Genomic DNA, 27,934 nt, shown 5'->3' on the forward strand with positions numbered 1-27,934 from the left:
CGTGAGGGTGGGGATGGGAAGGCAGGGAACAGGGTCCCATCAGCCTTGCTTAGGTGCCACTAAGGAGCAAGCCCTAGGGAGTCTAGGGAGTGATGGAACAGTTTTAGAACCCCATTTTAGAGCCTTCCTTGTCTGATTTATTTGTCTGGCACATTTAAAGTTCAGACACTTTTGTGTAAGCCAGTGCTCTTTGCTTGTCAATGAGCTGGGAACCTGTCACGGTGAAGTGTCAAAGAAAACCTTCCCATCGGGGACTTTGAGGACAAAATGTATTATAAACCCCAAATCTCTTTGTTTGGGCATGTGTGTTTTCTTCACGACTCTTGCTTTGCAAACTCTAATTGCCATTTAATCCATTCCTCTGCGTGCTGGCTGAGAGCGTGCTTTCTGTTCCTACCGCTTTTAGGTGCCTGCTGCACAGAGGTTTCCATGGTTTACAGCTTCACTCTCAGCAGTACAGCCATACCTGTTTGGTGTTGACAGGCTCTCCCTTTTGCACAGCTCTACTCCTTAGCGAGTCCTTTCCTGATGTGTTTCCGTTTTTAAGAAAGCCATCTTCATTCTAAGAAGAAAGTACAGATTGCAAAAATAAAATGTCAGAGCAAAGAAAGCAAAAATAAATAAATAAAACAAAACAGAACAACAGCAACGAAATACCCTTTCAAAATGCATGATGCACAGAAGACTTTTGAAGGACGGGACAAACAAAGATTAGGTGTTCCTGAGTCATCTAACTCAAGTAACAGCCAGTGACTCTTGGGCTCACGAAGAAACATAGATGAGTTTTGTTTTGTTCTGATAGAAAAGACCTGTGGGGCCCAGCTTGAGGACAGTTGCCCTCGCCTGGGCCACCTAAAGAGTTGCTATGAGTCGGAATCAACTTACTGGTAATTGGTTTTTTTAGGCTGTATAAAACCAACAATTGTGAGGATAGTACAGGACCAGGCAATGGCTTTGTTCTGTTGTACATAATGTCGCTGTGAGTCGGATCTGACTCGACTGGCAACTACCAACAACAACAACAATCAGCCATGTAACTTTTTAATAAGCAGGGTTGGAACTAAACCCTGGTTTAGTCCCAAATGCCTTTCTAGCACATCACACAGACTTACAACTAATAAAATCCAGCTTATGAAACAATAAACCACAGGCTGGATAATTGTATTCTTAGATGTTGGTTTTATGACATGTTAAAATACGTTTCTTTGATTTAAAGCAAACTGGCAGTAACAGAGCAGAAGAAAAATGCCTTCTTTTGTGATGCCATCTTGGAATTACTTTAAGGAGCTGAGTGAGGTTTGTTCGTGAAGGGGTTTCCTCAGCCCCCAGCTGCTGTTTCCAGATGTGACAAACACTTGGCTCGTTTCTCTTTCATCTTTTTTGGGTACTAGTCTTTCTCCCATTTCATTCCAAGTTGCCTTTTTACAGGGTACTAAAGCTAACACCTGTAAGTGGAGTCTTGTGCGTTGCTATGATGTTGAACAGGCTTTCAGACTAAGACAGACTAGGAGGAATAGCCTGGTGAGCCCTTCAGAAAATCAGCCCATGAAAACCCTATGGATCACAATGGTCCAATTCACAACCCATCATGGTGATGGCACAGGACCAGGCAGTGTTCTGTTCAGCTGTGTGTGGTCGCCATGAGTTGGGGGCCAACTTGACAGCAGCTAACAACAAAGTCCAAGTAAGGTAATTGATAAATGGTGTCAGGTATGTGCCTATACCTTTTTAGGAAATGCCCATGTTAGCCCTATCATCTGTGAGATTGTCTTTAATGAACCATAGTGATTTTAACATTGCACTGGCCGCATAGTGGTTAGAGCTTAGCTGCTAACCAAAAGGCCGGCAGTTTGAACCCACCAGGCTCTCCTTGGAAACCCTATGGGGCCGTTCTACTTTGTCTTATAAGGTCGCTACTATGAGTTGCAATCAACTCGATGGTATTGGGGTTTTTTTTTTTTTTTTTTTGGTTAGTGATATACAGTACCAAGCAATGTGGTACCTGGGTGCTTGGTGTAAAATGATGATAATGTGTGCGGGACTTTGTTTTATACGTATATCACACATACACACATACTGTGGGAAGATGGAAAAATGTTGCTAATTCCTAAAGCTGGTTGATGGATACTCAGGGATTCATTTTCCTGTCTTCCTACTTTTATGGAAGCTGAAATTTTCCTTAATATAAAGTTAAAAATAAAATTTACCATGAGTTGGTAGAAAGCAGGGCACTGCAGGGGTAGGAGGACTACTTGTGAAGGCCCCTAATTACGTATGTGATGCTGGCAGGCCACATCTTTCCAAGCTTCAGTCCTTGCCTCTTTAAAATGCAGTTCCAATTATTTGGTGTTTTTTTTTTTTGGTTTTTCTGAACCCTGACTGATATTACGTGGTTCCATTGTGAACGTCAGCTTTTTGAAGCTGATTATTCCTGCCACCTGGTGGCAGGATCTGAGACTGACTTGTGGAACACAGGGACAGGTCGGCTTTCTCAAAGTTAATCAAAGAAGAGGTGTGTGTGTGTGTGTGTGTGTGTGTGCACTTCTTTGAATTGCAGCAAGAGCACCTATGGATGTATTCTGCATTGTCTGACAGGATTATTTTACCCCCAGCATTTCAGGAAGCGCAATATCTCCCAATTGTGCCTTTCTAACAGAAATAATGGAAGTGTTGTGGGCGTTGATTGGTGCCTGAAAACAACGCTGAAGATACCTGCTTCTCCACTTCTTTTCAAATTGGAGTCACTAGTCTGTAATAAAGGGCCCATAATTACTTTTTAGCCCATAGTTTCTTTCCATCTATTCAGCAATCCTGATTGCCAGTTACCTTTGTACACCTAACACCTACTAACATGACTGTGTTCTAATTGCAAAACCTATTGCTCTACGGAATGGGTAGGGGTGTTGTGAGTGTTGTGCGTATTTCTAAGCACTTTGTAGCATGCCACTTTTAATTTGTCTAGTTAGGTCTGGAAACCCTGGTGGCGTAGTGGTTAAGTGCTACGGCTGCTAACCAAAAGGTCGGCAGTTTAAATCTGCCAGGAGCTCCTTGGAAACTCTACGGGGCAGTTCTCCTCTGTCCTGTAGGGTTGCTATGAGTCGGAATTGACTCCACGGCAGTGGGTTTGGTTTCTTTTTGGCTTAGTTAGGTTTAGTGCTAGGTGTACTGAAGGCTGATGATCCCAGATGGAGCCCCCTTTGAAGGGCAGACCCTTGTAAGCAGTGCTCTGACAGTATTACTGGTCTCACGCAGAAGACATCACTGGCTTTTAGTCTGAGGGCAAGAATGGAAACTTACGTCAGTGAGCAGGCTTTCACTTGGTAGACTTTGGTGGGAAGTAGATCACATAAGTTTGTGAAAGATGAGAATTGCCTGGCAATGTAATGTGCTGTTGACAGGACCCTGAGGAGCTGCTATGAAGATCTGTGAAGATCTGAACTGGTTCTGGAGTCTGACCCTTTACAGAGAGGTCTTCTGCGTGTTAACACTTGGTTGAAACGGAAGCCTTTGCAATATGCGCTTGGCTGGAAGGCTTTATACTACACTGCCAAAACAGATGCTGACTGGGGATCAGAGTTGCGTATTTTATTTTTATTCTGTTGATCTATTACTGACCATTCATTGGTTGTCCATCAGTTGTCCATCAATCACCTATCAATCATCGATTAATATCCCTCAGTCATCTTTCCCCCATCTACCATTTCCACAACTCTGTAGACCTTTAGGGCAATCCTCCTAAGTGCAGTTAATGTGGTGGGTTCTCAGAAGGAATCATGCCTTAAATGTTGCCAAGTCCCAGTGCCTGGGGCAGAAATGGGAATATGATGTCATTGGACCAGAGACTGTGTGAAACTGTGCAAACCTAAATTTTCCCCACTGGTGCACCATTCCTGTTCTCTGCCGAATACTGTGTACACAGCACAGTGTTAGGTACAGAGGTGCTCAGCAATTATTTTTGAAAGAGTGGAAAAGATATCCCTAAGAGACCGTCGAGCTGATTATGTTGCTAGCTGTCCTCAAGTTGGCCCCTGGCTCATGGTGACCTCATGCACAGTGGAACAAACACTGCCCATTCTTGTGCCATCCCCATGACTGGTTTCAGATTGGACTGTCATGATCCATAGAGTTTTCATGGGCTAATTTTCAGAGGTAGATTGCCAGGCCTTTCTTCCTAGTCTTAGTCTGGAAGCTCCACTGAAACCTGTTAAGCATCATGCGAGACCCATAGTAACATGCAAGCCTCCACTGACAGATAGGTGATGGATGGCTGTGCATAAGGAACGTTGGTGGGGAATCGAACTGGGTCTCCTGCATGGAAGGCTAGAATTCTACCACTGAACCCACAATGCCTCTCTGGCTAAAACAGTATCCCTACAACAGTGTCCCAGGATACACACTATATACAACAGAGCAGAGACCAAATGGTGTGGGATTGCTTCCTGTGCTTCTCCAAAAAGGTTCCACTTACATTCTAATATTCTAAGCCTTAGGTGCCTAAATGACGTTTTCAGAAACGAGTCTCCAAGCTCTGTGATTTGTCTGAGCTTCTTCAAGTGATCTAACTTTTCTATATCCATTTTCTGAATGTGAAATGGAACTAGATTAGAGCAACTATACCAAATAGTAATAAAATTCCAAAATGTTATATAAATAGATCAAAGGAAGTGGAATCAACATAATCCCTTGAGTTTAGGACTAGTGTTTTGGAATAGTGGTGTTATCTGTATTGAGCAGTATTGCATTGTGACTAAACACTTGAGTTTCCCCCAAACTATCGTCCTGGGATAGCTTTTAAACCTTAAACCAATTATATCCCCTAAAGTCTTGTTTAAACCAAACAATAGTTTAGCTTAATTAAGGTCTGTTTTGAGCAGTGTGCTCTTTTAAGAACTATATATATGGGATCAAACTGAGAACACTCAAAAGATTAGATAGGAAGCTTAGGGGGTGGTGAGTTTATGTTAATGGGGGAGGAACAATTCCAAAAAGGACGGTGAGAATGGTTATAGGGCTTGTGTGACCAACGTCATTGAATTGTACATGGAGAAATTGTTGGAATTGGTGTACGTTTTGCTGTATATATTCTCAAAAACAACAAAATACAAGATAAAACAAAAACCAAACTCACTGCCATCGAGTTGACTCTGACTCATAGTTGAGTGACTCGTAGCGACCCTAAAGAACAGAGCAGAACTGCCCCATAGGGTTTCCAAGGCTGTAATCTTTACGGAAGCAGACTGCCACATCTTTCTCCTGCAGAGCATCTGGTGTGTTCGAACAGCCAACCTTTTGGTTATCAGATGAGCATTTAACTGCTGTGCCACCAGGGCTCCTCCATGGTCATACCTGGGTTCAAACTCAGGCTGAATTACTTGAGGCTTCATACCCCATTATATGAGAACAATAACAGTACCTCCCTTGTGGGGTTGTGTGGTTCAGCCCATGGCACACACAGCACTCTGACTTTTATCTGTTAAATTAGTTTGCTTCTTGCTGGCTTTATCTGGGGCATTTACAGTCACGTTGTCCCTTGTTGTTAAAAATTAGCTTGGAAAAATCAACATGTCATATGAACCTAATCTTTTCAGATTGTTTTAGAATCATTGCTCACTCCCAGGCTCCTTTTATTTTTGCTGGGGAAGAGCCAGGTTTCTTTTTTTTTTTTTTCTTTTATTGTTTACTTTTGCAATCTACAAATGTGCAATTATTTATGACACAACAAGGGTCATAAATTCCTGCAATTAACTGAAGGAACTAAAAGGCATTTGATAAAACTTCACATCATTTCTTCATTTTAAGTAATTAATAAGGAAATTCTAAAATATACGTCTCTCAACCTAAAAGTGGTAAATTCTTAGTGAGAGTTAAGAGCAAGACAAAGTGTCCATTATCCCCAATGCACAAATGCAATGTTAAATAGTAGAGAGAAAATTGAAACCAAGGATGCTTGTGACAACTGGGGAACCATCTGGGGAAAAGAAAAAAAAAAAAATTGGATCTTTATCCTGTACCTTACACTAATGCAAATTCCAGATGAATTAAAGATTTAAAACAAAGGCAAAAAAGAGAAAGAGTTAAAAACAGGTAAAGCTCTTCTTTTCAGAGAACTGTGTGGTGAAGAATATTGAAGAAACGAAAATCCTCATTTTGCAGCTCCCAAAACAATTGATTCAGTCAATGGGTGCTAAATTGTTGGGGAACTGGATATTCAGATAGCCTTGAAGTACTACTTCTCGGTTGACTTACTAATGAGAAAAGGGGAAGTGTACCTTTATGATGGAGCAATCTGGCTGTCACCACCCTAACCAAGCCATCACAGCATCAACAAAGTGAGACAAATTGAGGTTACATGATTCCTGATGTAGATGCAATTATAAACACACATCATGGCTTATGTTTTGCTGCAAATGCTGTACCTGAAACTAATCATGAGGAAACAATCAGACAAACCCTGAAAACATGCTTTTCCAATAAGTCATCTGACTAGGCCATTCAAAAATGCCAGTCTAATGACAAACAAACAAGCAAACAAATATTTTTGAGAATGTTACAGACTAAAAGAGACAAACTAAATGGCTTTTTAAAAAGCTGTGAAAGATTTGGGGACAAGTGGGAAATTGGAGCATGAACCATACAGCTGTTGATATTGACTCAGCGTTCATTTTTCTTGGTTGTGAAAAGAAAGAGAGAAGGAAGCATTGGCCAGTCATTGTGACAGTGAGCTCAAAAGACATCCCAAAGTGATGCAGTGTGTAAAGCAAAACCAGATGCCAGTAGTGAGTGTGTGAGCATGTATGTCCATGTGCGTAAGGTTGTGTGGTCCGCTCTTAATTTGAAAGTGGTTAACCAAATCTGGGGATAAGACCAAAAGGCCTGAGTGAAATTTCCCAAAATGCACTTAGATATATCTTTGTTTCTTTTTACCTAGAGAATTTCCAGAGCCTGGAAGTGAGCTGAAAGTCATATAAATGTAGAATTATACACAGTGTCTTCAAGACATCATTGCCTTTGTCCTCCTGGGTTGTCCTTCATTCTTATTGTAGCTTTGGAATACTCATGTTGGTGATTGTGATCATTTCAGCCTGGGTCTGTTTTCCTGTTCCTTGCCTTTCTTTGACTTAGGTTGATTTGTTGTGTAAAGGAAGAAACTCATAAGAACTTCTACCATTCATTTGGGAGGCGGAAGACCAGAGACGTTCTAAAGACACCCATGTGGGATCTACTCCTGAGAGCAATAATGTGACTACGCCTTCCTCCTTACTCTGTGGCAGGCATGGTGCTCTGGGCTTGCCCCATACTCCATTAGTTGGTCCCTTCCTCCCTTGCTTCTCTAATCTTTGCAATAAATATTATCATCAACTTGATTAATAATTATTGATTATTATCAAGATATATTATCAATTTTTCTTTTACCCTGAAGCCAAAACTTTATAGATAAGCATGCTTTCTCTCTCCCCTGCCAGTAAAGACCAATTTTCTCAAGAGTTATCTGCATTTACAGGTCCCATGTTCTCGTCTCCTGTTCACTGTACAACTCAGTCCAGTGTAGCTTCTACTCCTGTCGTTCCATGGAAAACATTCTTGTTGAGGTCATCAATCGTTTCTCCGTCCTGAAACCCTATCTTCATTGTACACGGTGGGCCACTTCCTCCTCCAAATACTCTCATCCCTGACTTTTGTGATGTCATACTTTGCTAGTTTTATTCTACCCACTGGCTGCTCCTTCTCTCTTTTCTGTGCCATCTTAGCCTTTTTTAAACAAAACAAAACAAAACCCACAACAGCTACCGTTAAGCGGATTCTGACTCATGGTGACCTTGTGTGTGACAGAGTAGAACTGTCTGTGCTCCATAGGGTTTTTAATGGCTGTATTTTCGAAAGGCCTTTCTTCTTCTAAGGATGGACTCGAACCTTCAACATTTCAGTTAGCAACTGAATGCAATAACCATTTGTACCACCCAGGGACTCCAAAATAAAAATATTTTTGAGAAAAAAAAAAAATGGCACGTGAAAACAGGCACTTAAATACATTGCTGGTAAAAAAAAAAAAAAAACAAAAAAACCTAGCAGTGTAAATCAGAGAACAGTTTGGCAATGTTTTTCCAAACTTTTGATGGCACAATTCTATTTTGCAGACACATTCTAGTTTGAACCACCCAGGGACTCCCTAGCTTTCTCTATGCTACTTCTTTACTGTATGTAGTGTTATACGCTGTATACATGTAATAATGTTACATACAGTCCCCGGGGCTCTGTCCTAGGATTCTCATTCCTTCCTCCAACAAATATTTATTGTGTATCTACTATGGGCTAGATACTATGTTGGTTGCTGCGGATTGCATATATGGGCTCTGTTTTCATGGAGTTTGCAAGAAGACAAGCAACAATAAATTATACCCTTGATTCTTTAGTTATGGTGGTGAAAAGGGCTAGTCCAAGTTCAAAATGCTAACTCTACAGAATAATTAGGATGAGCTCGGCTGTTTCTGAAATTCCAGAGATGGAACTAGAAAATGCTTTAACAGAAAAACATCTTTCTGCAGTCAAGGGGGGGAAAAAGTAAACAAAGATATAATCCCCTTGAGTCTATTGGTGGAAACTAAGATTCTTGTTCTCATTTCCTTCTCTGAGTTGTTTTTACTAGGCAAATCCCCCATTTGTCTGAAGGGATCAAAATTCAGACTACAAACTGATTATAGGTTTTTTTTTTTTTTTTCTTATAGGAATGCTTTCACCCTGAGCCCACAGGGCCAGGGGTGGGAAGTCTTTTTCCTGTATGCTCTTTGATCCTAAGTTCAAGGTCGGGGGATAATACACCATATGATATTTTCCGCAGATGTTGGATGTCACTAATGATACCTTGTAACTTTATCTTAGAACCTCTTGAATAGCCCCATAAAAAAAAAAATAGCTATTAAAAATCATGTTTTTAATTATTAACTAATTTATTTAAATAACATTGTGCTTTCGATGAACGTTTACACAGCAGTTTAGGTTCCCATTCCACAATTTCTGCACAAGTTGTTCAGGGACATTGGTTACATTCTTCATGATATGTGAACAGCCTCATTATTTCCCCATTCTGGTTGTTCTGTTTCCATTAATCTAGTTTCCCTGCCCCCTTACATTCTCATCTTTGTTTTAAAGTAATTATTGACCGTTTCGTCTCATATAGGTGAAAAAGGAGCACATGTTTTACTTTTGAAATCTTTGGTTTATATGGTGGGTGTCACAACTTGGGGCCTTCCTGGCACATCCCATGAAAATCGACAGAAAGTTGTCCTCCAGCCCTACTTATGCCAAGATGCATTTCATGCCAAAGCCTGAGTCACCTACAGAATGAAGCCTGGGGCAGCCTAGCTACCTTACTCTTGTGTTATTTTGGAGGGTTATAGTCATGTCCTCCTAAGTCTTAGCCTGGACTGGACTATATTGCGACAGGGCAGTTGACAGTGAGGTATCAAAAGGGGCTACATCATTATGTCATAGGCACTTGAATTTTCTCACTGTTGGAAAAAAAGAAATGATTTTTTGCTGATTTCTAACGTCACCTGTGCTATCAAGCAGTTCCTTGCAAAGAGTACTGATTAAATAAATGTAAATTAATTATAAACACACGGAATAAATATACAGTATATAAAATTTTGGAGCCCCGTTGGAGCAGTGATAAAAAGCTATGGCTGCTAACCAAAAGGTTGGCAGTTTGAATCCTTGGAAACCCTGTGGGGCAGTTCTACTCTGTCTACAGGGTCACTATGAGTTGGATTTGACTCAGCAGCAATGGGGTTGGTTATGGTTTTATATAAAACTTTAAAAGAAATGCATTCAACTATGCTGAAATGGCAAATGTTGTGTTGTACATATTTTTACAAAAAGAAAAAATAGTGCATTTGACTAAATCAGAAATGGATCTGAAGGAAACAAAATATTTGAAAAATAATTTTAAGTCCTTTGATGAGATGTAGACATTAAGGCTGAGCTCTTGCCCAGTCCAGCCACGGACCAAAGGGACTTGAGGTTTTATGTTTTGCTGACGTGACAGTGATTCTGAGCCACATGTTAGCATCTCTATGTCCTCTTTCATAGATTTTTATGTCAGGAGATTCCAGTATTTGCTATAGGAGGAAGTAAATTTCACACAGAGATTTCAAAATTTTGCTTGGCCTACACAAAAGTAACTTCCCCAACTAAATGGTGTAATTAATAATTGCTGATATTTCAGCATTTGCTAGGGACCAGCGCTTTACATGTATTTCCTCAATAGTCCTATGATGTTGAGTGTTAGTATGAGGCAGGGTAGTAGTATCCTTATTTTTGGATCAGGAAATTTAGGTAACTTGCCTAAGATCCCACAGCTGGTGAGTGGTGAGTCTGGAAGATCCAGGCGGTCTGATTCTGAAGCCTCAACTCTTAACCTGGAGAAACTTGGTTTTGCCCTTCTCATAATGATTCAGGGTAAGGCTTTAGCCTCACCATCTGTGCCCTGTTGTCAGAGCCCCAAAATGGCTTCTTTCAGAGGCTCTCCACCTTCCCATTTCTTCCCTAACAAGAGGCTACTTGCTACCTCCGGCCCAGGTCTAGGTCACATACAGAACAGCCATGCCTGGGAGCATTACAGGATACCTGTGCTGCCTAAATTCTCCCTTCCCTACTTGTTTCTTCCCTCTTCTCTGACCTAGAGACCTCATCCTCTGCAGGGGAACCAGGAAGTGGTGATGTGGTCCAATAGGAAGCCTGACATTAGCTAACTTCTACAAATGTCTTTTGTTGACATTGTGAGTACCTTTGTCTCTTTGTCCCGCCTGGCTGGGTCTAATGTGCTTTGCAAGTAGACCTTTGCTTCCCACTCTCTTTATCTCTTTGGGTTTGACCCTCAATTAAACAATTTTTAGTTTCAAACCTCTCTGGTTACACAAGTTAGACCTGTATTCTCAAACCAACTTCCTCCTTGCAGATGTTCTTGAGCCAATGGTTCCTCTGGTATATGGGAAACTCAGGGCTCAGTAACATGAACTAGAAAAACATTTTTTTAAAAAAAGCCAGTGGAGCTGTAAAGTGATATAATTGAAAGGGAAAGTCACTGACGGGAAAGTAGGACCCATTAATGGACAAACAACAACAAAAAAAAACCTAAACCAAAACCAAACCAGTTGCTGTTGACTCTGACTCATGGCACCCCCATGTGTGTCAGAGTGGAACTGTGTTTCATAAGGTTTTTAATGGCTGGTTTTTTAGAAGTAGATCATTGGGTCTTTCTTCCCAGGTACCGCTGGATGGACTCGAAACCCTGACCTTTTTGTTAGCAACTAAGAATATTAACCATTTGCACTAACTACACAACATATTGTGTGTGTGTCTTCTTCCACTGGATTTTTAGATCCCGGAGAAGAAAACAGTGTCTTAGTCATTCGACACACTTGTACTGAAGGAACTAATTGCATTCACACTCACTGCCCTTCCCACCTTAGCTTGCTGGGGCTGTCTGGTCACACTGAGACCCTGTGAGTAGGCATGCATAGATTGGATCTCTTGGAACTTCTGGTATTCTCCCAAAGTTGAGCAGGTTAGGAGAGGAAGGCAACTGGATAGTCCAGGTGTGGGGCAGACAGTGTTTTTCTAGGTCCTCTTTGGGGTGGCTTTGTAAGCCCGGGCACTTCTTCATGGTATAAAGGGTCTTATTAACATTAAAGCATTGCTTTCTGACCGTGTTTAACCACAATCTTTTGTAATCTGGCTAGATATTTTATTCTGGAATACTCCTTAGTGCACAGAGTGTAGAAATTCAGTTTTAAACTTTTCATTGGTTTTGGATTCTTGTGAGCAAGATTCTGCAAACAACAAAGAGCCTTGAGGGAAATATGGAGAACTGGCCTCTATTCTTATCTGCCTCTCTTTACTGCCCTTTCTGTTTCCCTGCTCATGCCTTTCATACCTTCCCACTTACAGCCTTGATTTCCCCACAAGATAATAGGAAAAAAATAGTTCTTGACAATGGTAGCCTGGACTATCACATACTTTGTACCATAGGGAGTGTGTCCCTTCCACCTGGCGCAGGGTAGGTGCTCAATACATCTTGTTGAATGAATGAGTGGAGTAATGAAAGCCTATAAATGTGCAAGTCTCTTCCATTTGGAAAATACTCCCTGGCCTCTCCTTATGTTATGAATAGCATTTTGTGCAGGCTATATTGTGTGAGTTTGCCATTGCTTAACCAAACAGTGATTTTCTATTTGCAGCTCCCAGCATAATGACTGGCACAATGCCAACACTCAAAAAATGGTGAATCAATGAATGTCATGCTTTGTGTCAAACAGCTTTGGCTCTAGGAGGAAAAATGTCACTAAAGCCTTGAGTTCAGAGAACTAAAAGATTGGGAGGAACCTTGAGAACTCTTCAGTTACAGTTTCCTGCTTCCTAACTCAGCCATTCTTGGTAATCATCTGTTTTGATCGTGAACACCCACAGGAGGATTCTCAACCATGTGACTCAGTCTCCCAAAGTCAGAATTTTTATAAGATACTTCCAAAGAACACAAGACATACATACCATATACATATTTTAGCTTCTTTTTCAAGTAAAAAAGCCCATAAATTTTTCATGCCCAGGCTATAAAGTGACTTTTGGGTCATACACCCAGCCCACGGGTGAAGTGGAATTAAATACCAGCAAGGATCCAGAATCCTGGTCTTGAATGAAGATCATGTCTGCCAAAACCTGCAATCTGAAGACAGAGCTCCAAAACTTCTAGAGAACTCTAGAGACTTGAGGTTCATGCTCACAGTTAGCCTTTCTATACAAAGCTCCAGATACCTCTTATCTTTTTCTCCAACTTGACGTATAACAGTTCAGCTAGCATGTAGGACCTAGATTCTCCATGAACAGTGTCTGGACGAGATGGGTCAGCGGGTACCACCACATCAGTAGAAAGAATCAATGAAACCCAGAGTTAGCTCTTTGAATAAAACCAAAACCAAACCCACTGCCGTCGAGTCGATTCCGACTCATGGCGACCCTATAGGACAGAGTAGCACTGCCCCACAGAGTTTCCAAGGAGCGCCTGGTGGATTCAAACTGCCGACCCTTTGGTTAGCAGCCGTAGCACTTAACCACTATGCTCTTTGAATAGATCAACAAAATTGACAAATCTTTAGCTAGACTGACCAAGAGGGGGAAAAAAAGAGAGAGAGAGAGAAGAATCAAATTACTAAAAGCAGGAATGAAAGAGGGCACATTATAACTGAACTTACTGAAATAAATCTAAGGCTGTTACTTTACTTTTCATTTTGTGACATGAACTTGGTGATCAGGTCCTTAAAGTGCAGTGGCAATCGTTTTTTTTCTGTCCTCCAGAATGAAAGCAAGGCTACCTTACCTGAGCTATCCAACACAATAGCCACCAGCCACATGAGGCTACTGAGTACTCAAAATGTGGCTAGTGCAACTGAGGACTTGAATGTCTAATTTTATTTCATTTTAATTTAAATTAAGAAAACCACTAGATTCAATTATTGGAAAACATTTACATATGTTTGAAATAAGTTGTGTATGAGTCAGCTTTTCCAACTGTAAAGTTTATGAAATCTAAATACAGATCAAAAAAGAACATTTAGCCTCATTTAGCGTCAGAATATACTGGAAGTGTAAAAAGAATGTAAAATACCTCATGAATAATTTTTACATTGAGTACCTGTTGAAATGATAATATTGTTTGATGTAAACTGTTGTTGTCGTTAGCTGCCATCAAGTCGGCCCCTGACTCATGGTGACCCCATGTGTTAAAAGAGTAGAACTGCTCCATAGGGGTTTCTTGGCTGTACTCCTTACAGAGGAGCCCTGGTGGGGCAGTGATTAAGAGCTATGGCTGCTAACCCAAATGTCAGCAGTTTGAATCCATCAGCTGCTCCTTGGAAACCGTATGGGGCAATTCTACTCAATCCTATACATAGGGTTGCTATGAGTCGGAATTGGCTAGACCGCAACAGGTTTGGTTTTTTTTGTTTAATCTTTGCAGAAGCAGATTGCCAGGTGTTTTCTTCTGCAGAGCCATTGGGTGGGTTCGAACCGCCAACCTTGAGGTTAGCAGCTGATCACAAACTGCTTACACTATCCAAGTGCCTTGTTTGACATACTAGGTTAAATAATATATCGTTAAAGTCACACCTTTTTCATTTTACATTTTTAAGGTGACTTGTAGGAAATTTTTATGTGGCTTGCGTTATATTTCTGTTAGACAATGCTGCCTTCCACTCTCAGTAAATATCTTCATCTATTCACTATTGACATTATTAATGATTTCCTGTTTTCTTTCCAGTGCCTTAGCCATTGATGAGTAACTAACTGGTTCTTCCCTTTTAAAAGGAACCATTTCAAGAAGGCTCGAATGAGGAAAAACCTTATCACAAACTAAATTCTTTCCTTCTGAGATGTCATGGAAGTGACCTGGATTACAGTCATCTAGGCTGTTTTCCCCCAGGCGCTCCTTGGAAACTCTGTGGGGCAGTTCTACTCTGTCCTCCAGGATCGCTATGAGTCGGAATAGACTTGACGGACAGCCGTGGGAGTGGGGAGGCTGTTTGCCTCTAGAAACATGCCAGCCTGGGTACGGATCACGCGGACGAGAGGAAAAAGCTGAGAAAGCAGTTTTAAACCTCCTTGTCCTGGGCTAGGTGAAAAGCTAGGCAGTATCTTGAGTGTGACTGATGCTGACCTTCCAGAATCATGTGCTGAGGAGAAAAAGCATTCTTCACCATGGTGTCGGGTAATTACTTCTAACTGCGCAACGTTGATACTCTTTTTGGGTTAGTAGTCTGTGCCAATGTTCTGGCGTATTTTAATCCATAAATGGCACTTACACTTACATGACCTCCCAAATTCTGACCTCCATTTAACAAACTCCCCAAACCTGACCAGCTTGCCAGGTGATTGATGGAGCAACCCCAGCTTCCTGTGTGCTTTGTGTAGGATGTAGCCTTATGCTTTCCCCAGACTTCTAGAAGCAGGACTCACTCAAATGACTACAGGGCAAGCCTAGTCTTTTTTCCTTCAGAGGGCCACCGGTGTCAAAATCAATGCTTACACCTGGGCAGGAGGAAACTTGATTGTAAGGGCCATCTTTTAATAAAAAGTCTTGTTTTAAAAACTTGCCTGCATTTTCACCCTTAGAAATTTTGAGTTTTATTTGACCTCTTGTGTTGGCAACTTTTCATCTCTCCTTCTTCTGGGTCCTCTTCCAGTATATTCTGATGCTAAATGAGAGTCCTCCTCCTTCAAGTTTGTTAAAATCTTTCGATTGCCCTATTCTAAAAAGCCCTCTGCAGGTACAGACACTTGACAAATGTGAAAGGCAAGAGGAAGCTTTTAGAAAGTAATGTTTGGCGAGGGGAGATATCTTGGAGGGTAGCAAAAAAGATCTCTTAAATAGGATACGTAAAGCACTTACGAAAGAAGTATCTGATTAATGGGATTACAATATAATTAACTTTTCTTCATGAAAGGAGCTTCAGAGTGGTAGAAGGTGTTTGCAAACCATATAACTGACAGCGAGTTAGTATCTGGAACGTTAAATGAACTCTTACAAATCAACAAGAAAAAGACAAACCGAGGAGGGAAAACGGACAAGATATTTGGACAGGAATTCATGAAATAAGTATCTAGTGGCCACTAAACATGTGAAAAGTAGGCTAATCTAATTAACAGTCAGGAAAATGCAAATGAAAACATCAATGGTATACTACTATACACCCACCAGAAAAGCTGAAATTAAAAAGGCAGAAAAATATTGGTGTGGGTATGAAGGAACAGGAACTCACCCTCTGCTGGTTAGAGAGTAAATTGATAAACCACAGGGAACTGGATTGGCACACTAAAATTGAAGATATATATGCATAAACAACGACCTAGCAATTCCACTCCTAAATATAAGCCCAATATAAATTTGTTACATGTACATCAGGAAGCATGCACAAGAGTGGTTCCTTTTAAAAGGGAGGAACCACCTACTCATCAAAGGCTAGTCCCAAACAGTAAACTGGATACATTGTGGCATATTTATGCAATGGAATACTGCAAATCAGTGAAACTGGATGAGCTCCAGCTAGATGCAACAACAGGGTTGAATCTTAGAAATACTAAATTGAGCGAAAGAAGCCAAATACAAAAGGATTCATCCTAACTAAATTCCATAGAAAAGTTTAAAAATGGACAAAGAGTTCATAGTATATGTTTCTATTTATATAAAGTTCAAAAAACAGGCAAAAGTAGTGTTTGGGGATTCATACTTAAGGGGTAAAGTAATAAAAAGGCAAAGAAGTAATTACCCTACAGTTGGGATACCAAAAAAAAAAAAAAAAAAAACAACCCATGGCTCTATTGGACAGAGTAGAACTGCCCCATAGAGTTTCCAAGGAGTGCCTGGTGGATTCAAACTGCCGACTTTTTGGTTAGCAGCTGTAGCACTTAACCACTATGCCACCAGGGTTGGGATAGGGGTTATTAATGGATGAACGAGGTGGTTGTGACTGAAAGTGTGCAGGGTTAGGGCTTCTGGGAAATGACAGTCTCCTATTTCTTGACCTGGGTGGCAGTTCTATAAATATTCATTTTGTAATAAGTTTTATACTGGTTTTATATGTCCTTCTGTATATTTCACAATGAAATATATATTAATATGTTAATATTATATATCATAATTAAATATATTTATGTCTATTAATATATAATTTATGAATATATATATTTAAAATAAAAGGCCCCTTCAACAACCTTGTCACTCCTGAGCTTGTCCTTCTCTTCCCCACTCTCCTCTCTGCCAGAGGAATGTCACTTCTCCTCTCATTTTCTCCAGTCTCTTAATTCCCGTTTGTAACACGAACTACTCCCAACATGGGGTCACAATAACCTCCTAGCTGGCAAATCAAATAGACTTGTGGTCCTTGTGGCTTCTCTACCAGTCTTTGCTGTTGACACTGAAGCTCTCTGTTCTTTTGGCTTCTCCAGCCTCTTCCCTCTCTGGTTCTGCGTCTCTAAACATGGCCCTCTTTTCTCCATCCTCTGACTTGTCTACCTTTCCTGTTCCTCACACACTGTTGTTTCTCTGGTGTCCGTCCATATGTCATCAGCTCTTCTCTGTACTAACAGCCTCCAAATTTATCTCCTACTTCTAAGTTCCAGCTACAGGTATTCTAGAAGCTTTCTATTTCATCTCCACCATTATCTAAATTTTCAGAATCACCTTAATTTCAACCAACAGGCCTCAAGTTGAACTCATTCCCTTCCTTTCTCCAACCTTGTTCCTAGATTCCCTATGTAAATAAAGGGATCACTTCCAAGGCAACATTCCAAGCTAGAGATGTTGACTCCTCCCTCTCCTTAACCTGCCCCAGCACTAATGGTTACTGTTATGTTCACATTGTGTGCTGTCTTAGTTACCCAGTGCTGTTGTAACAGAAATACCACAAGTGGATGGTTTTAACAAAGAGAAATTTATTTCTTCACAGTAAAGTAGGCTAAAAGTCCAAATATGGGGTGTCAGCTCCAGGGGAAGGCTTTCTCTCTGTCGGCCTTTTCATTGATCTTCCCCCAGACTAGGAGCTTCTCTGCACAGGGACCTTGGGTCCAAAGGACACGCTCTGCTCCCAGCACTGCTTTCTTGGTGGCATGAGGTCCCCCACTCTCTGCTTGCTTCCCTTTCCTTTTACCTCTTGTGAAATAAAAGGTGGTCTAGGCCACACCCCAGGGAAAACTCCCTTTACATTGGATCAGGGATGTGACCTGTAAGAGTATTACAATCCCACCCTAATCCTCTTTAACATAAAGCTACAATCACCGAATGAAGGACAACCACACAATACTGAGAATCACGGCCTAACCAAGTTGATACACACATATTTTGGAGCCATAATTCAATTCATGACATGTGTCATGCACTGTTTTACATATTTAAAAAAAAACCAAACCCGCTGCCGTCGAGTTGATTCCGACTCATAGCGACCCTATAGGATAGAGTAGAGCTGCCTCGTAGGGTTTTCAAGGCGCAGCTGGTGGATTCAAACTGTCGACCTTTTTGGTTAACAGCTGAGCTCTTAACCACTGCGTCACCAGGGCTCCACACATATAAGCTCATTTAATTCTCTCAACCACCCCAAGTACTATTATTATCTTATCTTACAGAAGAGAAAACTGAAGTGTTTAATAAGTCATCCCCGCAGTCTGTCTTCAGAGCCCTTGTTCGTACACCCCTTATTCTAAGCCCCGCACCAACCGTACAGGTGCCTCTTAGGGGTATTCGTGCCTCCACCCCAGCACCTAGATCCACTGCCACTGGCCCTTGTTGTTCTTGTTAGTTGCTGTCGAGTCGATTCCAACTCATGGTAACCTCACGTGTTGCAGAGTAGAACTGCTCCATAGAGCTTTCAAGGCCTATCGGGAGCAGATCTTCAGGCCTGTCTTTTGAGGTTCCCCTGGGTGGGTTCAAACAGACAACCTTCTGTCTAGTAGTCAAGTACTTAACCATTGCGCCACCCAGAGACTGTAGCCTAGCTGGGATTATTATACTAAACTCCTAACTGGTGTCCCAACCACACACAACTCTCTCTCCTTTGTAGTCTACCTTCAATAGGGTCACCAGAGTGATCTTAAATTAAAAAACAATAATTTGATAGTCCCTCTACATTTCCATTGTTTCTTTCTTTTCCTTAGCACATACGGAGGCCGTGAGATGAGGCACGTGTCTGCCCCTACACTCTGCTCCCCACCTCCAAACCTACTTGTGAGGCTTTGGTATCTGCTGCACATTGCCCATGTTTGGACACCTAGGAATATCCCTGAAAAAAACCCCATCCCTGTTGCAATAGCCCATGGGGTTTTCCCAGCGACAAGCCTCCTTCCAGCTTGGTGGCACCCGGCCCTGGGCTAAACAGCATTAATCACTCAGTGAGTTTTGGTTGAAGATAACTGGGACTGGTTTGCAAAACCGGGTTGCTATGGGTTAGGCCCCAGGCCACCCGTCAGAAGCCGCTGTCAGACTGAGATTAGGAGGAGGAACTGTGAGGCACCAACTCCATCAGGGACTGGGTACCGATGTGCCCCAAATCTTCCCCTCCCCCTAGTTCCTTGTCTTAGAGAAGTTAAAGCCTCTGTGCAGGTAAATGCTGTACCCCGCCATGAGCCCAAAACAAAAGCAGAAGGAAGGTTTTAAGAGAGGGGGCAAAGTCAGAACCAAAATAAGTCAGATTAAAAGAGACTTTTCTGGTTTGTCAACCCAGGGAAGAGTCCGAGAAGGAAAAATAGGCTTAGAGTCCATTAGGAACCTTACGGCATTGCAATATTCCCACTGCAAAGTTGCCAAGGGAGCAAGGAAAGAGCATGGTTTCCATGGGACTTATAAACACAGATGAAACTCGGTCTCACCTGGAAAGTGCTGTTGCTGAAGCCCTCAGCTCCCGAGGCCTCCACACTGTGCAGCTCCAACAGCTCTTTGCTGTCAGCTGGGCTCATTCTTCCTCTGGATTCTCTCCAGATGTCTGGCCTGAAGGTCCCTGTGCCTGTGAAAAGGAGCACAGTGCCTGCTGATGTCAGAATGGCACTTGGCACTTCTTCAGTTGGAAAGCTTTAGAAGTCAACTACTGAGTGACTGGGGCAGACACCTAGCTAGGGCGGGGCAGGAGGCCAGGGAGGGTGGAGGCTACCAGTCAGCTCTGGCCAGCTCCAGTCAGCCCGCCCACCTCATTAATCTTTCTCATTAGTTCCCACAATTGGCTTTCCATTTTCACTCCTGGGGAGAACTCTTGTGACGCACAATACAGAAAACGACACTTTCTCTATGGTCCTCAGTGAAAGAGTGTATTTCCTGTGGGTGGTGTTTGGGAATGATGGTGGCAGGAAATGCTGGCTGCTTTCATGTGACCATATTACTCTGTGCTGGGGCCACGTGAGGTACGTTACATATTGTGGTCTTGGTTTATCTTCAGAACAACCTTGTATTGTGTTTGGGAAAATTGAGGCACAAGAAATGTAAGGAATTTGCTCTGAGTCATTTAGGAAAATTGAAGGGCAAGAAAGTAAGGAATTTGTTCTGAGTCATTTAGCTAATTAAAAAAAAAAAAAACCAAACCCATGTTGAGTCTGACTCATAGTGACCCTATAAGACAGAGTAGAACTGCCTCATAGGGTTTCCAAGCAGTGCCCGGTGGATTCAAACTGCCGAGCTTTTGGTTAGCAGCCGTAGCTCTTAACCACTATGTCACCAGGGTTTCCTAGCTAATAAAGGGCATATGAAAAGTAAGATTTAGGTCTGGTTGATTCTAAAGCCCTTTTATGATCTTCCTGTCTGGTGCCCTGATGGTGCGGTGATTAAGAGCTTGGCTGCTAACCAAAAGGTTGATGGTTTGAATCCACCAGCCACTCCTTGGAAACCCTATGGGGACAGTTCTACCCTGTCCTATAGGGTCTTTATGAGTTGGAATTGACTTGATGGCAACAGATTTGGGTTTTTTGGGGTCAGTGTTTTTTTAGACCAGAGTCCCTGGGTGGCACCAACTGTTAAGTGATTTGCCACTAACCAAAAGGTTAGTTGGTGGTTTCAGTCCACCCAAAGGTGCCTTGAAAGAGAGTCCTGGTGATCTACTTGCAAAAAATTACAGCTACTGGAAACTCCATGAAGCACAGTTCTACTTTGACATCTGTGGGGTCGCCATGAGTTGGCATCAACTAGGCTACAACTGGTTTGGTGTTTTCAATTGGCAGACCAGGATGCTTTTAAAAAATCCAACCCACAGAAAGGAAGATATGCAGTAGATAAATGAAAGGTGACCAACTGTTCACTTAATAAAAGGATTCTCTGCTTTATGAAATTAGCACTCGGTTTCTTTCAAAATCAGGAGTTGCCCTAGTACATTTGACACGAAGTGTTCTGTATCTATTAATTATAATTTTGTGGTCTGGGTAGAAGCATGGGAAATGCTTATGACAAGTGAAAACCAGAATTAAAAAATGAAATACTGTATACACTCAACTAAAGACTGGAAGAAAATACCCCATATTGTTGTTGTCTGCTGTTGATTCTGACTCACAGCAACCCTATAGGACAAAGGAGAACTGCCCCATAGGGCTGTAATTTCAATGGGAGCATATTGTCAGGTCTTTTCTCTCTCAGAGATGCTGGGTGGGTTCAAACCCTTGACCTTTTGGTTAGTGGCCGAGTGCTTAACCACTGCACCACCAGGGCTCCTTTACCAAATTTTCTAAACCCATATCTGTCAAGTCGGTTCCTACTCATAGAGACCCTATAGGACAGAGTACAACTGCCCCATAAAGTTTCCAAGGCTGTAATCTTTATGGAAGCAGACCGCCACATCTTTCTCCCACAGAGCGGCTGGTGGGTTGGAACTGCCATCCTTTCGGTTAGCAGCTGAGTGCTTTAACCACTGTGACACCAGGGCTCCTCATTATCATGATATAGGCTATATATATATATACACACATGTGACGGTTAAGGGTCCAGTGGAACCGTACTGTCTGGGTTCAGATCCAAAGTCTATCACTTGCTATACCCATTACCCACTGCCGTAGAGTCGATTCCAACTCACAGCGACCCTATAGGGGTCAACAAACTACAGCTTGAGGGTCCAAATCAAGCCTGTTTTTATATGGACTGTGAGCTAAGAATGGCTCTTCCATTTTGTTTTTTCTAAATTTTTGTTGTTGAGAATAGACACAGGAAAACATACACCAATTCAACAATTTCTACATGTACAAGTCAGTGACACTGAATAGATTCTTCAGCTGTACAACCATGCTCACCTTTGTTTTCTGAGTTGTTCCTCCCTCATTAACATAAACTCACTGTCCTCTAAGGTTCCTGTCTAACTTTTGCAGCTGCTGTGGTCAATTTGATCCCATATAGGTAGTTCTTAAAAGAGCATAGGGCTGAAGGCAGAGTTTTTTTACTAGATAAGCTAAACTGTTGTTGGGTTTTAAGATGACTTCAGGGGATATTTTTGGTTTAAGGTTTAATGATTATCTCAGATGGTTTTTCCATTTTTCAAGTGGGTGAAAAAATAAAAAGGAAGAATATTTCATGATGTGAAAATTATGTGAAACTCAAATTTCAGTGTTCATAAATAATTTTTACTGGAATGTAAACGTGCCCATTCATTTATTGTCTGTCTGTGGTTGCTTTCACTCTACAATGGCAGGGTTAAATAGCTGCAACAGAAACTGTATGGCTTAGCCTATAAAATTCACCACCTGGCCTTGGATAGAAGGTGTGCTGGTCCCTGACTTACTAGCCATGTGAACTTGGCAGAGTAATTGTGTTTTCTGTGCCTTAGATTCTTCATCTGTAGAGTGGGATAGAGATGATCAAAGGAGTTAATTGCACATTTAAAATAGTGCCTGGCACAGAGTAAACCTGTTGTTATAGGGTAATGCTTATCTTAGAATGTTAAAATGAAAGAGCACGATGATCTCTAAATAGTGATTTACCTGTGTTTTAAAACCAAAACCAAACCAAACCCGTTGCTATGGAGTCAATTCTGACTCACAGCGACCCTGTAGGACAGAGGAGAACTGCGCCATGGGGTTTCCAAGGAGCGCCTGGTGGATTCAAACTGATGACCTTTTGGTTAGCAGCCATAGCACTTAACCACTACGCCACCAGAGTTTCCAAAAACCTGTTGCCGAAGAGTCAATCTGACTTAGATGCACACTTTATACCGAAAGCCAGGTACACCTGTGGTTGAGCAAGTGACATGTTGCTCTTACACAGGAAAACATCAGCATCTCTGCTTGTGGGTCAGGCAGACCCTCCGCAAACCCCCATCATATTGGCATTGTGGGAAAAGTCATCTCTGACCTCTTGCTTAGTTTGCGTTCCTGGTCCCCTTTTCCAAATTCTCGCCATCCACCAATACCATGCAAGGTTTCTTTATGTGTTAGTTCTTTGGTGATTTTTACTAATAAATGGGGACTTGGGAATTTTCATCAGTCCTTTCCCCTACTTGCATAATACGTAATAATAAGTAGTCACTGTATTAGCAAATGGTAAAGTGCGTGGCTGCTAAGAGAGGTTGGAGTTTTGAGTTCACCCAGAGGTATGTCAGAAGAAAGCCCTGACAATCTACTTCCAAATAATCAGCTATTAAAACCCCTCTGAGGCTTCTCTGACATGGCACCTGGTTGGTTAGCACAGGTAAAAAGCTCAGCGAGAAGTGATCGAGAGAGACACAGATAAATATGTGGAGAACTTCCTTTGTAAAACTTGGAAGAAACCAGTTGCTGCAACCAAATATAAACTTTATGAACTCAAGACTCAAGCTAGTATAAGGCTATGAAGGGTCCTCACTCTCTAGAGGAAAAGAAAACCTTCACTCTGCCATTTACGGTTATCATTACAGAAACTTGGCTCAAATGCCTGGCATCCTTGAAGGTATGTATATGAACCTTTTAAGATCAAACAACCATCTGGTGTGTTCTCTTCCCCTTGGCTGTAGACAAAGTTTGGAAAGAGCGCAAACATACCTGAGAGAAGATCCTTGGGCAACCAAAGACGCAATACATTGTGGATTAAAAGACACTGCGACCTGCCCCCTCCATTTTCCAACTACAACAGCTGAAAGGAATAATTGAAACCCAAGTAGAATAAATTGCACCTACAACCATGACCTTAACATGTAAAATAAGACGGTCACATGCAGAGAAGTTTTAACATTAAATGATATATATTTGAAGCCTGTGTTATAGGGTAGGACTGAGCTTTTCTTGGCTGTAATCTTTACAAAAGCAGATCACCAGGCTTCTCACTTATCACTGCATAGGCTGAATATATATGATGTTGCTGGGTGGGTTCGAACCACCAACTTTTCTGTTAGCAGTTAAGCACAAACTGCACCACCCAAGGACATTTTGAAGACTATATTTAAGAGCGTTTAGAACTAATGAAAATTCAGACCCTTTGCTTGCAATGCTAGAATTAATTTGATTTATGGGGCTATCACTTAAAATGATGGCACCTTGGTAGAAGCTATAGCACATTTCGTTCAATTATGAAATAAAAACTGTAATCAGAAAATGAGGTGAAAAGACCTTTTGACTGTACAAGACCACGTTGTAAACCATTCTCTAGTATGTAATAGTGTAGAATCACGTGTAAGGAATAGCTATGTCAAGGCTTAAGAAATGGTCTCCTTTTTGGGGGGCAGGGGTTGCCGCTCTCACAGATACGAACAATGTGGAAGTAGTTTTTTTTTTTTTTTAAATTGTACTTTAGATGAAGGTTTACAGAACAAACTAGCTTCTCATTAAATGATTAGTACACATATTGTTTTATGACTTTGGTTAACAACCCATAGCATGTCAATACTCTGCCTTCTCAACCTTAGGTTCCCCATTACCAGCTTTCCGGTCCCCTCCTGCCTTCTAGTCCTTGCCCCTGGGCTGGTGTGCCCCTTTAGTCTCGTTTGTTTTACGGCCCTGTCTAATCTTCGGATGAAGGGTGAACCTCAGGAGTGACTTCATTACTGAGCTAAAAGGGTGTCTGGGGGGCCATACTCTCAGGATTTCTCCAGTCTCTGTTAGGCTGATAAGTCTGGTCTTTTTTTGTGAGTTAGAATTTTGTTCTGCATTTTTCTCCAGCTCTGTCTGGGACCCTCTATTGTGATCCCTGTCAGACAGTCAGTGGTGGTAGCTGGGCACCATCTAGTTGTGCTGGACTCAGCCTGGTGGAGGCTGTGGTAGATGTGGTCCATTAGTCCTTTGGACTAATCTTTTTTCCCTTGTATCTTTAGTTTCCTTCATTCTCCCTTGCTCCGGAAGAGCTGAGACCAGTGCAGTGTCTTATATGGCCTCTCACAGGCTTTTAACACCCCAGAGAAGTTGTCTCTGTTAACTTTAACTCCTCTGAGCTACTTTCATTACACTGTCCAGCAAATTCAGTTTTAAACTTTGAGACCACTGTTTAGCAACCAAATCGCTGGGGAAGGGGTGGGGGATACTTTAGTCAAATGATTCCTATATCCTATCCCATTCCCCAAGAGTTGGCTTATAAAGCCATGAGAACTCAAAGGACTGTATATGCACAAGCTCATTAAACAAACAAAAACCCTCCATATGTATAAACATATGAAAGTAAAAAAAAGTTAAATACATGGTAATAGATTATTTTTCTTGCCTTATGCATGCAGCTCTGTTGTGAGGTCACTCTGTTTCTTTTGGTGATAACCTGTTGCCTTCAAGTCGATTTCAACTCGTGGAGACCATATAGCAACCCTGTAGGACAGGGTAGAGCTACCCCATAGTGTTTCCAAGGAGCGGCTGGTGGATTCGAACTGCCAGCCTATTGGTTAGCAGCCGTAGCTTGCCGTAGCTCTTAACCACTGTGCCACCAGGGCTCCTTTTAAGCTCACAGTGTTTCCAAAAGGAGCAAAATGAATTTTTTAGAATTGTGTTAAGAGAATGAAAGGACAAATCACGGACAAGGAGAAAATATTTGCAAAACACATATCTGGTAAATGATTTATATTTAAAATATGCAAGGAACTCTTATGACTCAGCAATAAGATGATAAACAGACCAATTGCCAGATGGGTAAAAGATCTGGATCTCTTATCAAAGAAGACATACAGGTAGCAAATATGCAAATGAAAAACGTTCAACATATGTCATTAAAATGCTGATAACACCAAATGCTGACGAGGATGTGGGGCAATAGGAACTTCCGTCCATAAAATGGAATATTATTCAGCAACAAGGAGAAATGCACTATCAAACTACAAAAAGACATGGAGAATCTTAAATGCATATCGTTAAGTGAAAGAAGCCAGTTTGGAAAGGGTACATACTGTATGATTCCACTTATATATGATATGCTGGAAAAGTAAAACCATAGGGGGAGTAAAAAGATCAGTGGTTGCCAGGGGTTAGGAGGTAGCTGGAGGGATGAATAGGTGGAGCACAGAGGATTTTTGAAACAGTGAAACCATTTGGCATGACACTGTAATGGTGCATTGTGGTACAGTGAATTACTTATTATGGATGTTCTAGCCATATCTTTGGAAGTCCTGGTGGCGTAGTGGTTAAGTGCTATGGCTGCTAACCAAAAAGGTCGGTAGCTCAAGTCCGCCAAGCTCTCCTTGGAAACTCTGTGGGGCAGTTCTATTTTGACCTGTGGGGTCACTATGAGTCAGAATTGACTTGATGGCAATGGGTAGCCATAACTTTGTTAACTCCCTCAGAAGCAAGAGTGCTGTGGGAGGGATGGCTGGTGTCAGAATTGATAAAAAGGTTGGAGAGAGGAGTATGTTTGACCTCTGCCTCATAGGAATCAGCCTTGGGCTGTTGATCTTCATTCTCCTTCCCCTTCAGGAAGTTAGGAGGTCAAACACTGCCCCCATGTGCTTTTTACGTAGATACATGACATCATACATTTGTCAAAATCCACAGAACTGTACTACACAAGGGGTGAGCCCTAACGTAAACTATAACCCGTTGCCATTGAATCAATTCCAACTCGTGGTGACCCCATGTGTTATAGAGTAGAACTGAGCTCCACAGGGTTTCCTTGGCTACAGTCTTTACGAAAGCAGACCACTAGGCCATTCTTCTGCAGCATCGCTGTGTAGGTTTGAACCACTAACCTTTCCGTTAGTAGCTGAGAGCAAGCTGTTTGTGCCACCCCGGGACCTATGTAAACTACAGGCTTTAGTTAATAAGAATGCATCAATATTGGTTGTGACAAATATACCACCCTAATGCCAGATGTTAATAATAGGGAAAACTGTTAAGGGGAAAAGGAGTAGGTATATGGGAATTCTTTGTACCTTCTACTCAATTTTTCTGTAAACCTAAAACTGCTCTAAAAAAGAGAGACTATTAATTTAAAATACTGTGGATAACACTTGTCCTATTTTTACTTATGTTGAACACGATCTATTATAAATTACAATATAATTTTTGTTTCCTACTTGTCTTTCCCGTATCTCCAAGAGTATTTCATGTATTACAGATAACACTTGTCTATATATCTTTCAGTTTAACAAACCAAAAATCCTAGGAAGTTTGCAGGGTTTAATCTAATCAAACCCCACCAATTATTCAGATCAGCCAAGAAAAAATGAAAGTGGTGAAAAATAAATATTTGACTTAAGAAATATTTCAGAATTGGTGTCTCTGACAAAACCACCTTTGCAGTTATATTCTGCTTTTCAACACTTCCAGTACACACCAGCTACTAGAAAGGCCAGTCAGAGACTGGCCATGGTAGACATCTGGGTAGTATTTAACTATGTAAAAGATGGTTTGGCTTGTTTGGTGCTTCTGTCCTAACTCCTAGTTCGTTGCATAGTGTCTGGGGTCTTAAAAGCTGGCAAGTGGCCATTCGAGCCACAACATTTGGTCTCTATTTGCCTGGAGCCACAAAGGAAGAAGGAGAGTCAGGAATATGAGGAGGATGTGGAATGTGTGGCTGATTGTCTCTGTGAACAACTACCTCCTTTGCCCTGAGACCTGAAGAACTATGTAGTGCCCAGCTATCCTTACTCAACATTTTGATCAAAGATTACAGAAGAATCCTGATTAAAAGGGGGGAAAATGCAGAATAGAATTTTAAAATTCTCATGAACTCCAGACTTCCTGGAGCCATGAAGTTTGGATGAACCCCTGAAACTATTGCCCTGACATAATATTTAAAACCTTAAGCCAAAAATATCTCTAAAGTCTTCTTAAAACTAACATAATGAAGACAATTAATGTCACTGAACCGTACATGTGAAGATTACTGAAATGGAAAATTTTTGCTACCTATACATTTAACACACACATGCAATTAGAAAAGATTGTTTATCTCCTCGAAACTTGGGAAGGATAGTTTGGCAGCAAGGATAGGCTAATAAAAAAGGAAGGCAGGGGAAGAGAACCAGCATCTGTTGAGCACTGCCATGTG

At 41.5% G+C, this 27,934-nt stretch overlaps 1 protein-coding gene across 1 annotated transcript in view; it reads right to left on the reverse strand.

The window, feature by feature from the left end:
- SLC28A3 (solute carrier family 28 member 3) overlaps nucleotides 1-27,934 on the reverse strand; it is a 75,333-nt gene that overhangs the window by 37,639 nt on the left and 9,760 nt on the right. Inside the window, exons 2-3 of the mRNA XM_049896407.1 lie at nucleotides 19,408-19,541; nucleotides 467-562 (exon numbers count right to left, since the gene is read on the reverse strand). Of these exons, the coding sequence (XP_049752364.1) occupies nucleotides 467-562; nucleotides 19,408-19,494 (183 nt within the window). The 5' untranslated portion in view covers nucleotides 19,495-19,541. The remainder of the gene's footprint in view (nucleotides 1-466; nucleotides 563-19,407; nucleotides 19,542-27,934) is intronic.

Source organism: Elephas maximus, chromosome 9 (genome assembly GCF_024166365.1).
Source record: "Elephas maximus indicus isolate mEleMax1 chromosome 9, mEleMax1 primary haplotype, whole genome shotgun sequence".
In the NCBI taxonomy this organism is placed as follows: domain Eukaryota; kingdom Metazoa; phylum Chordata; class Mammalia; order Proboscidea; family Elephantidae; genus Elephas; species Elephas maximus.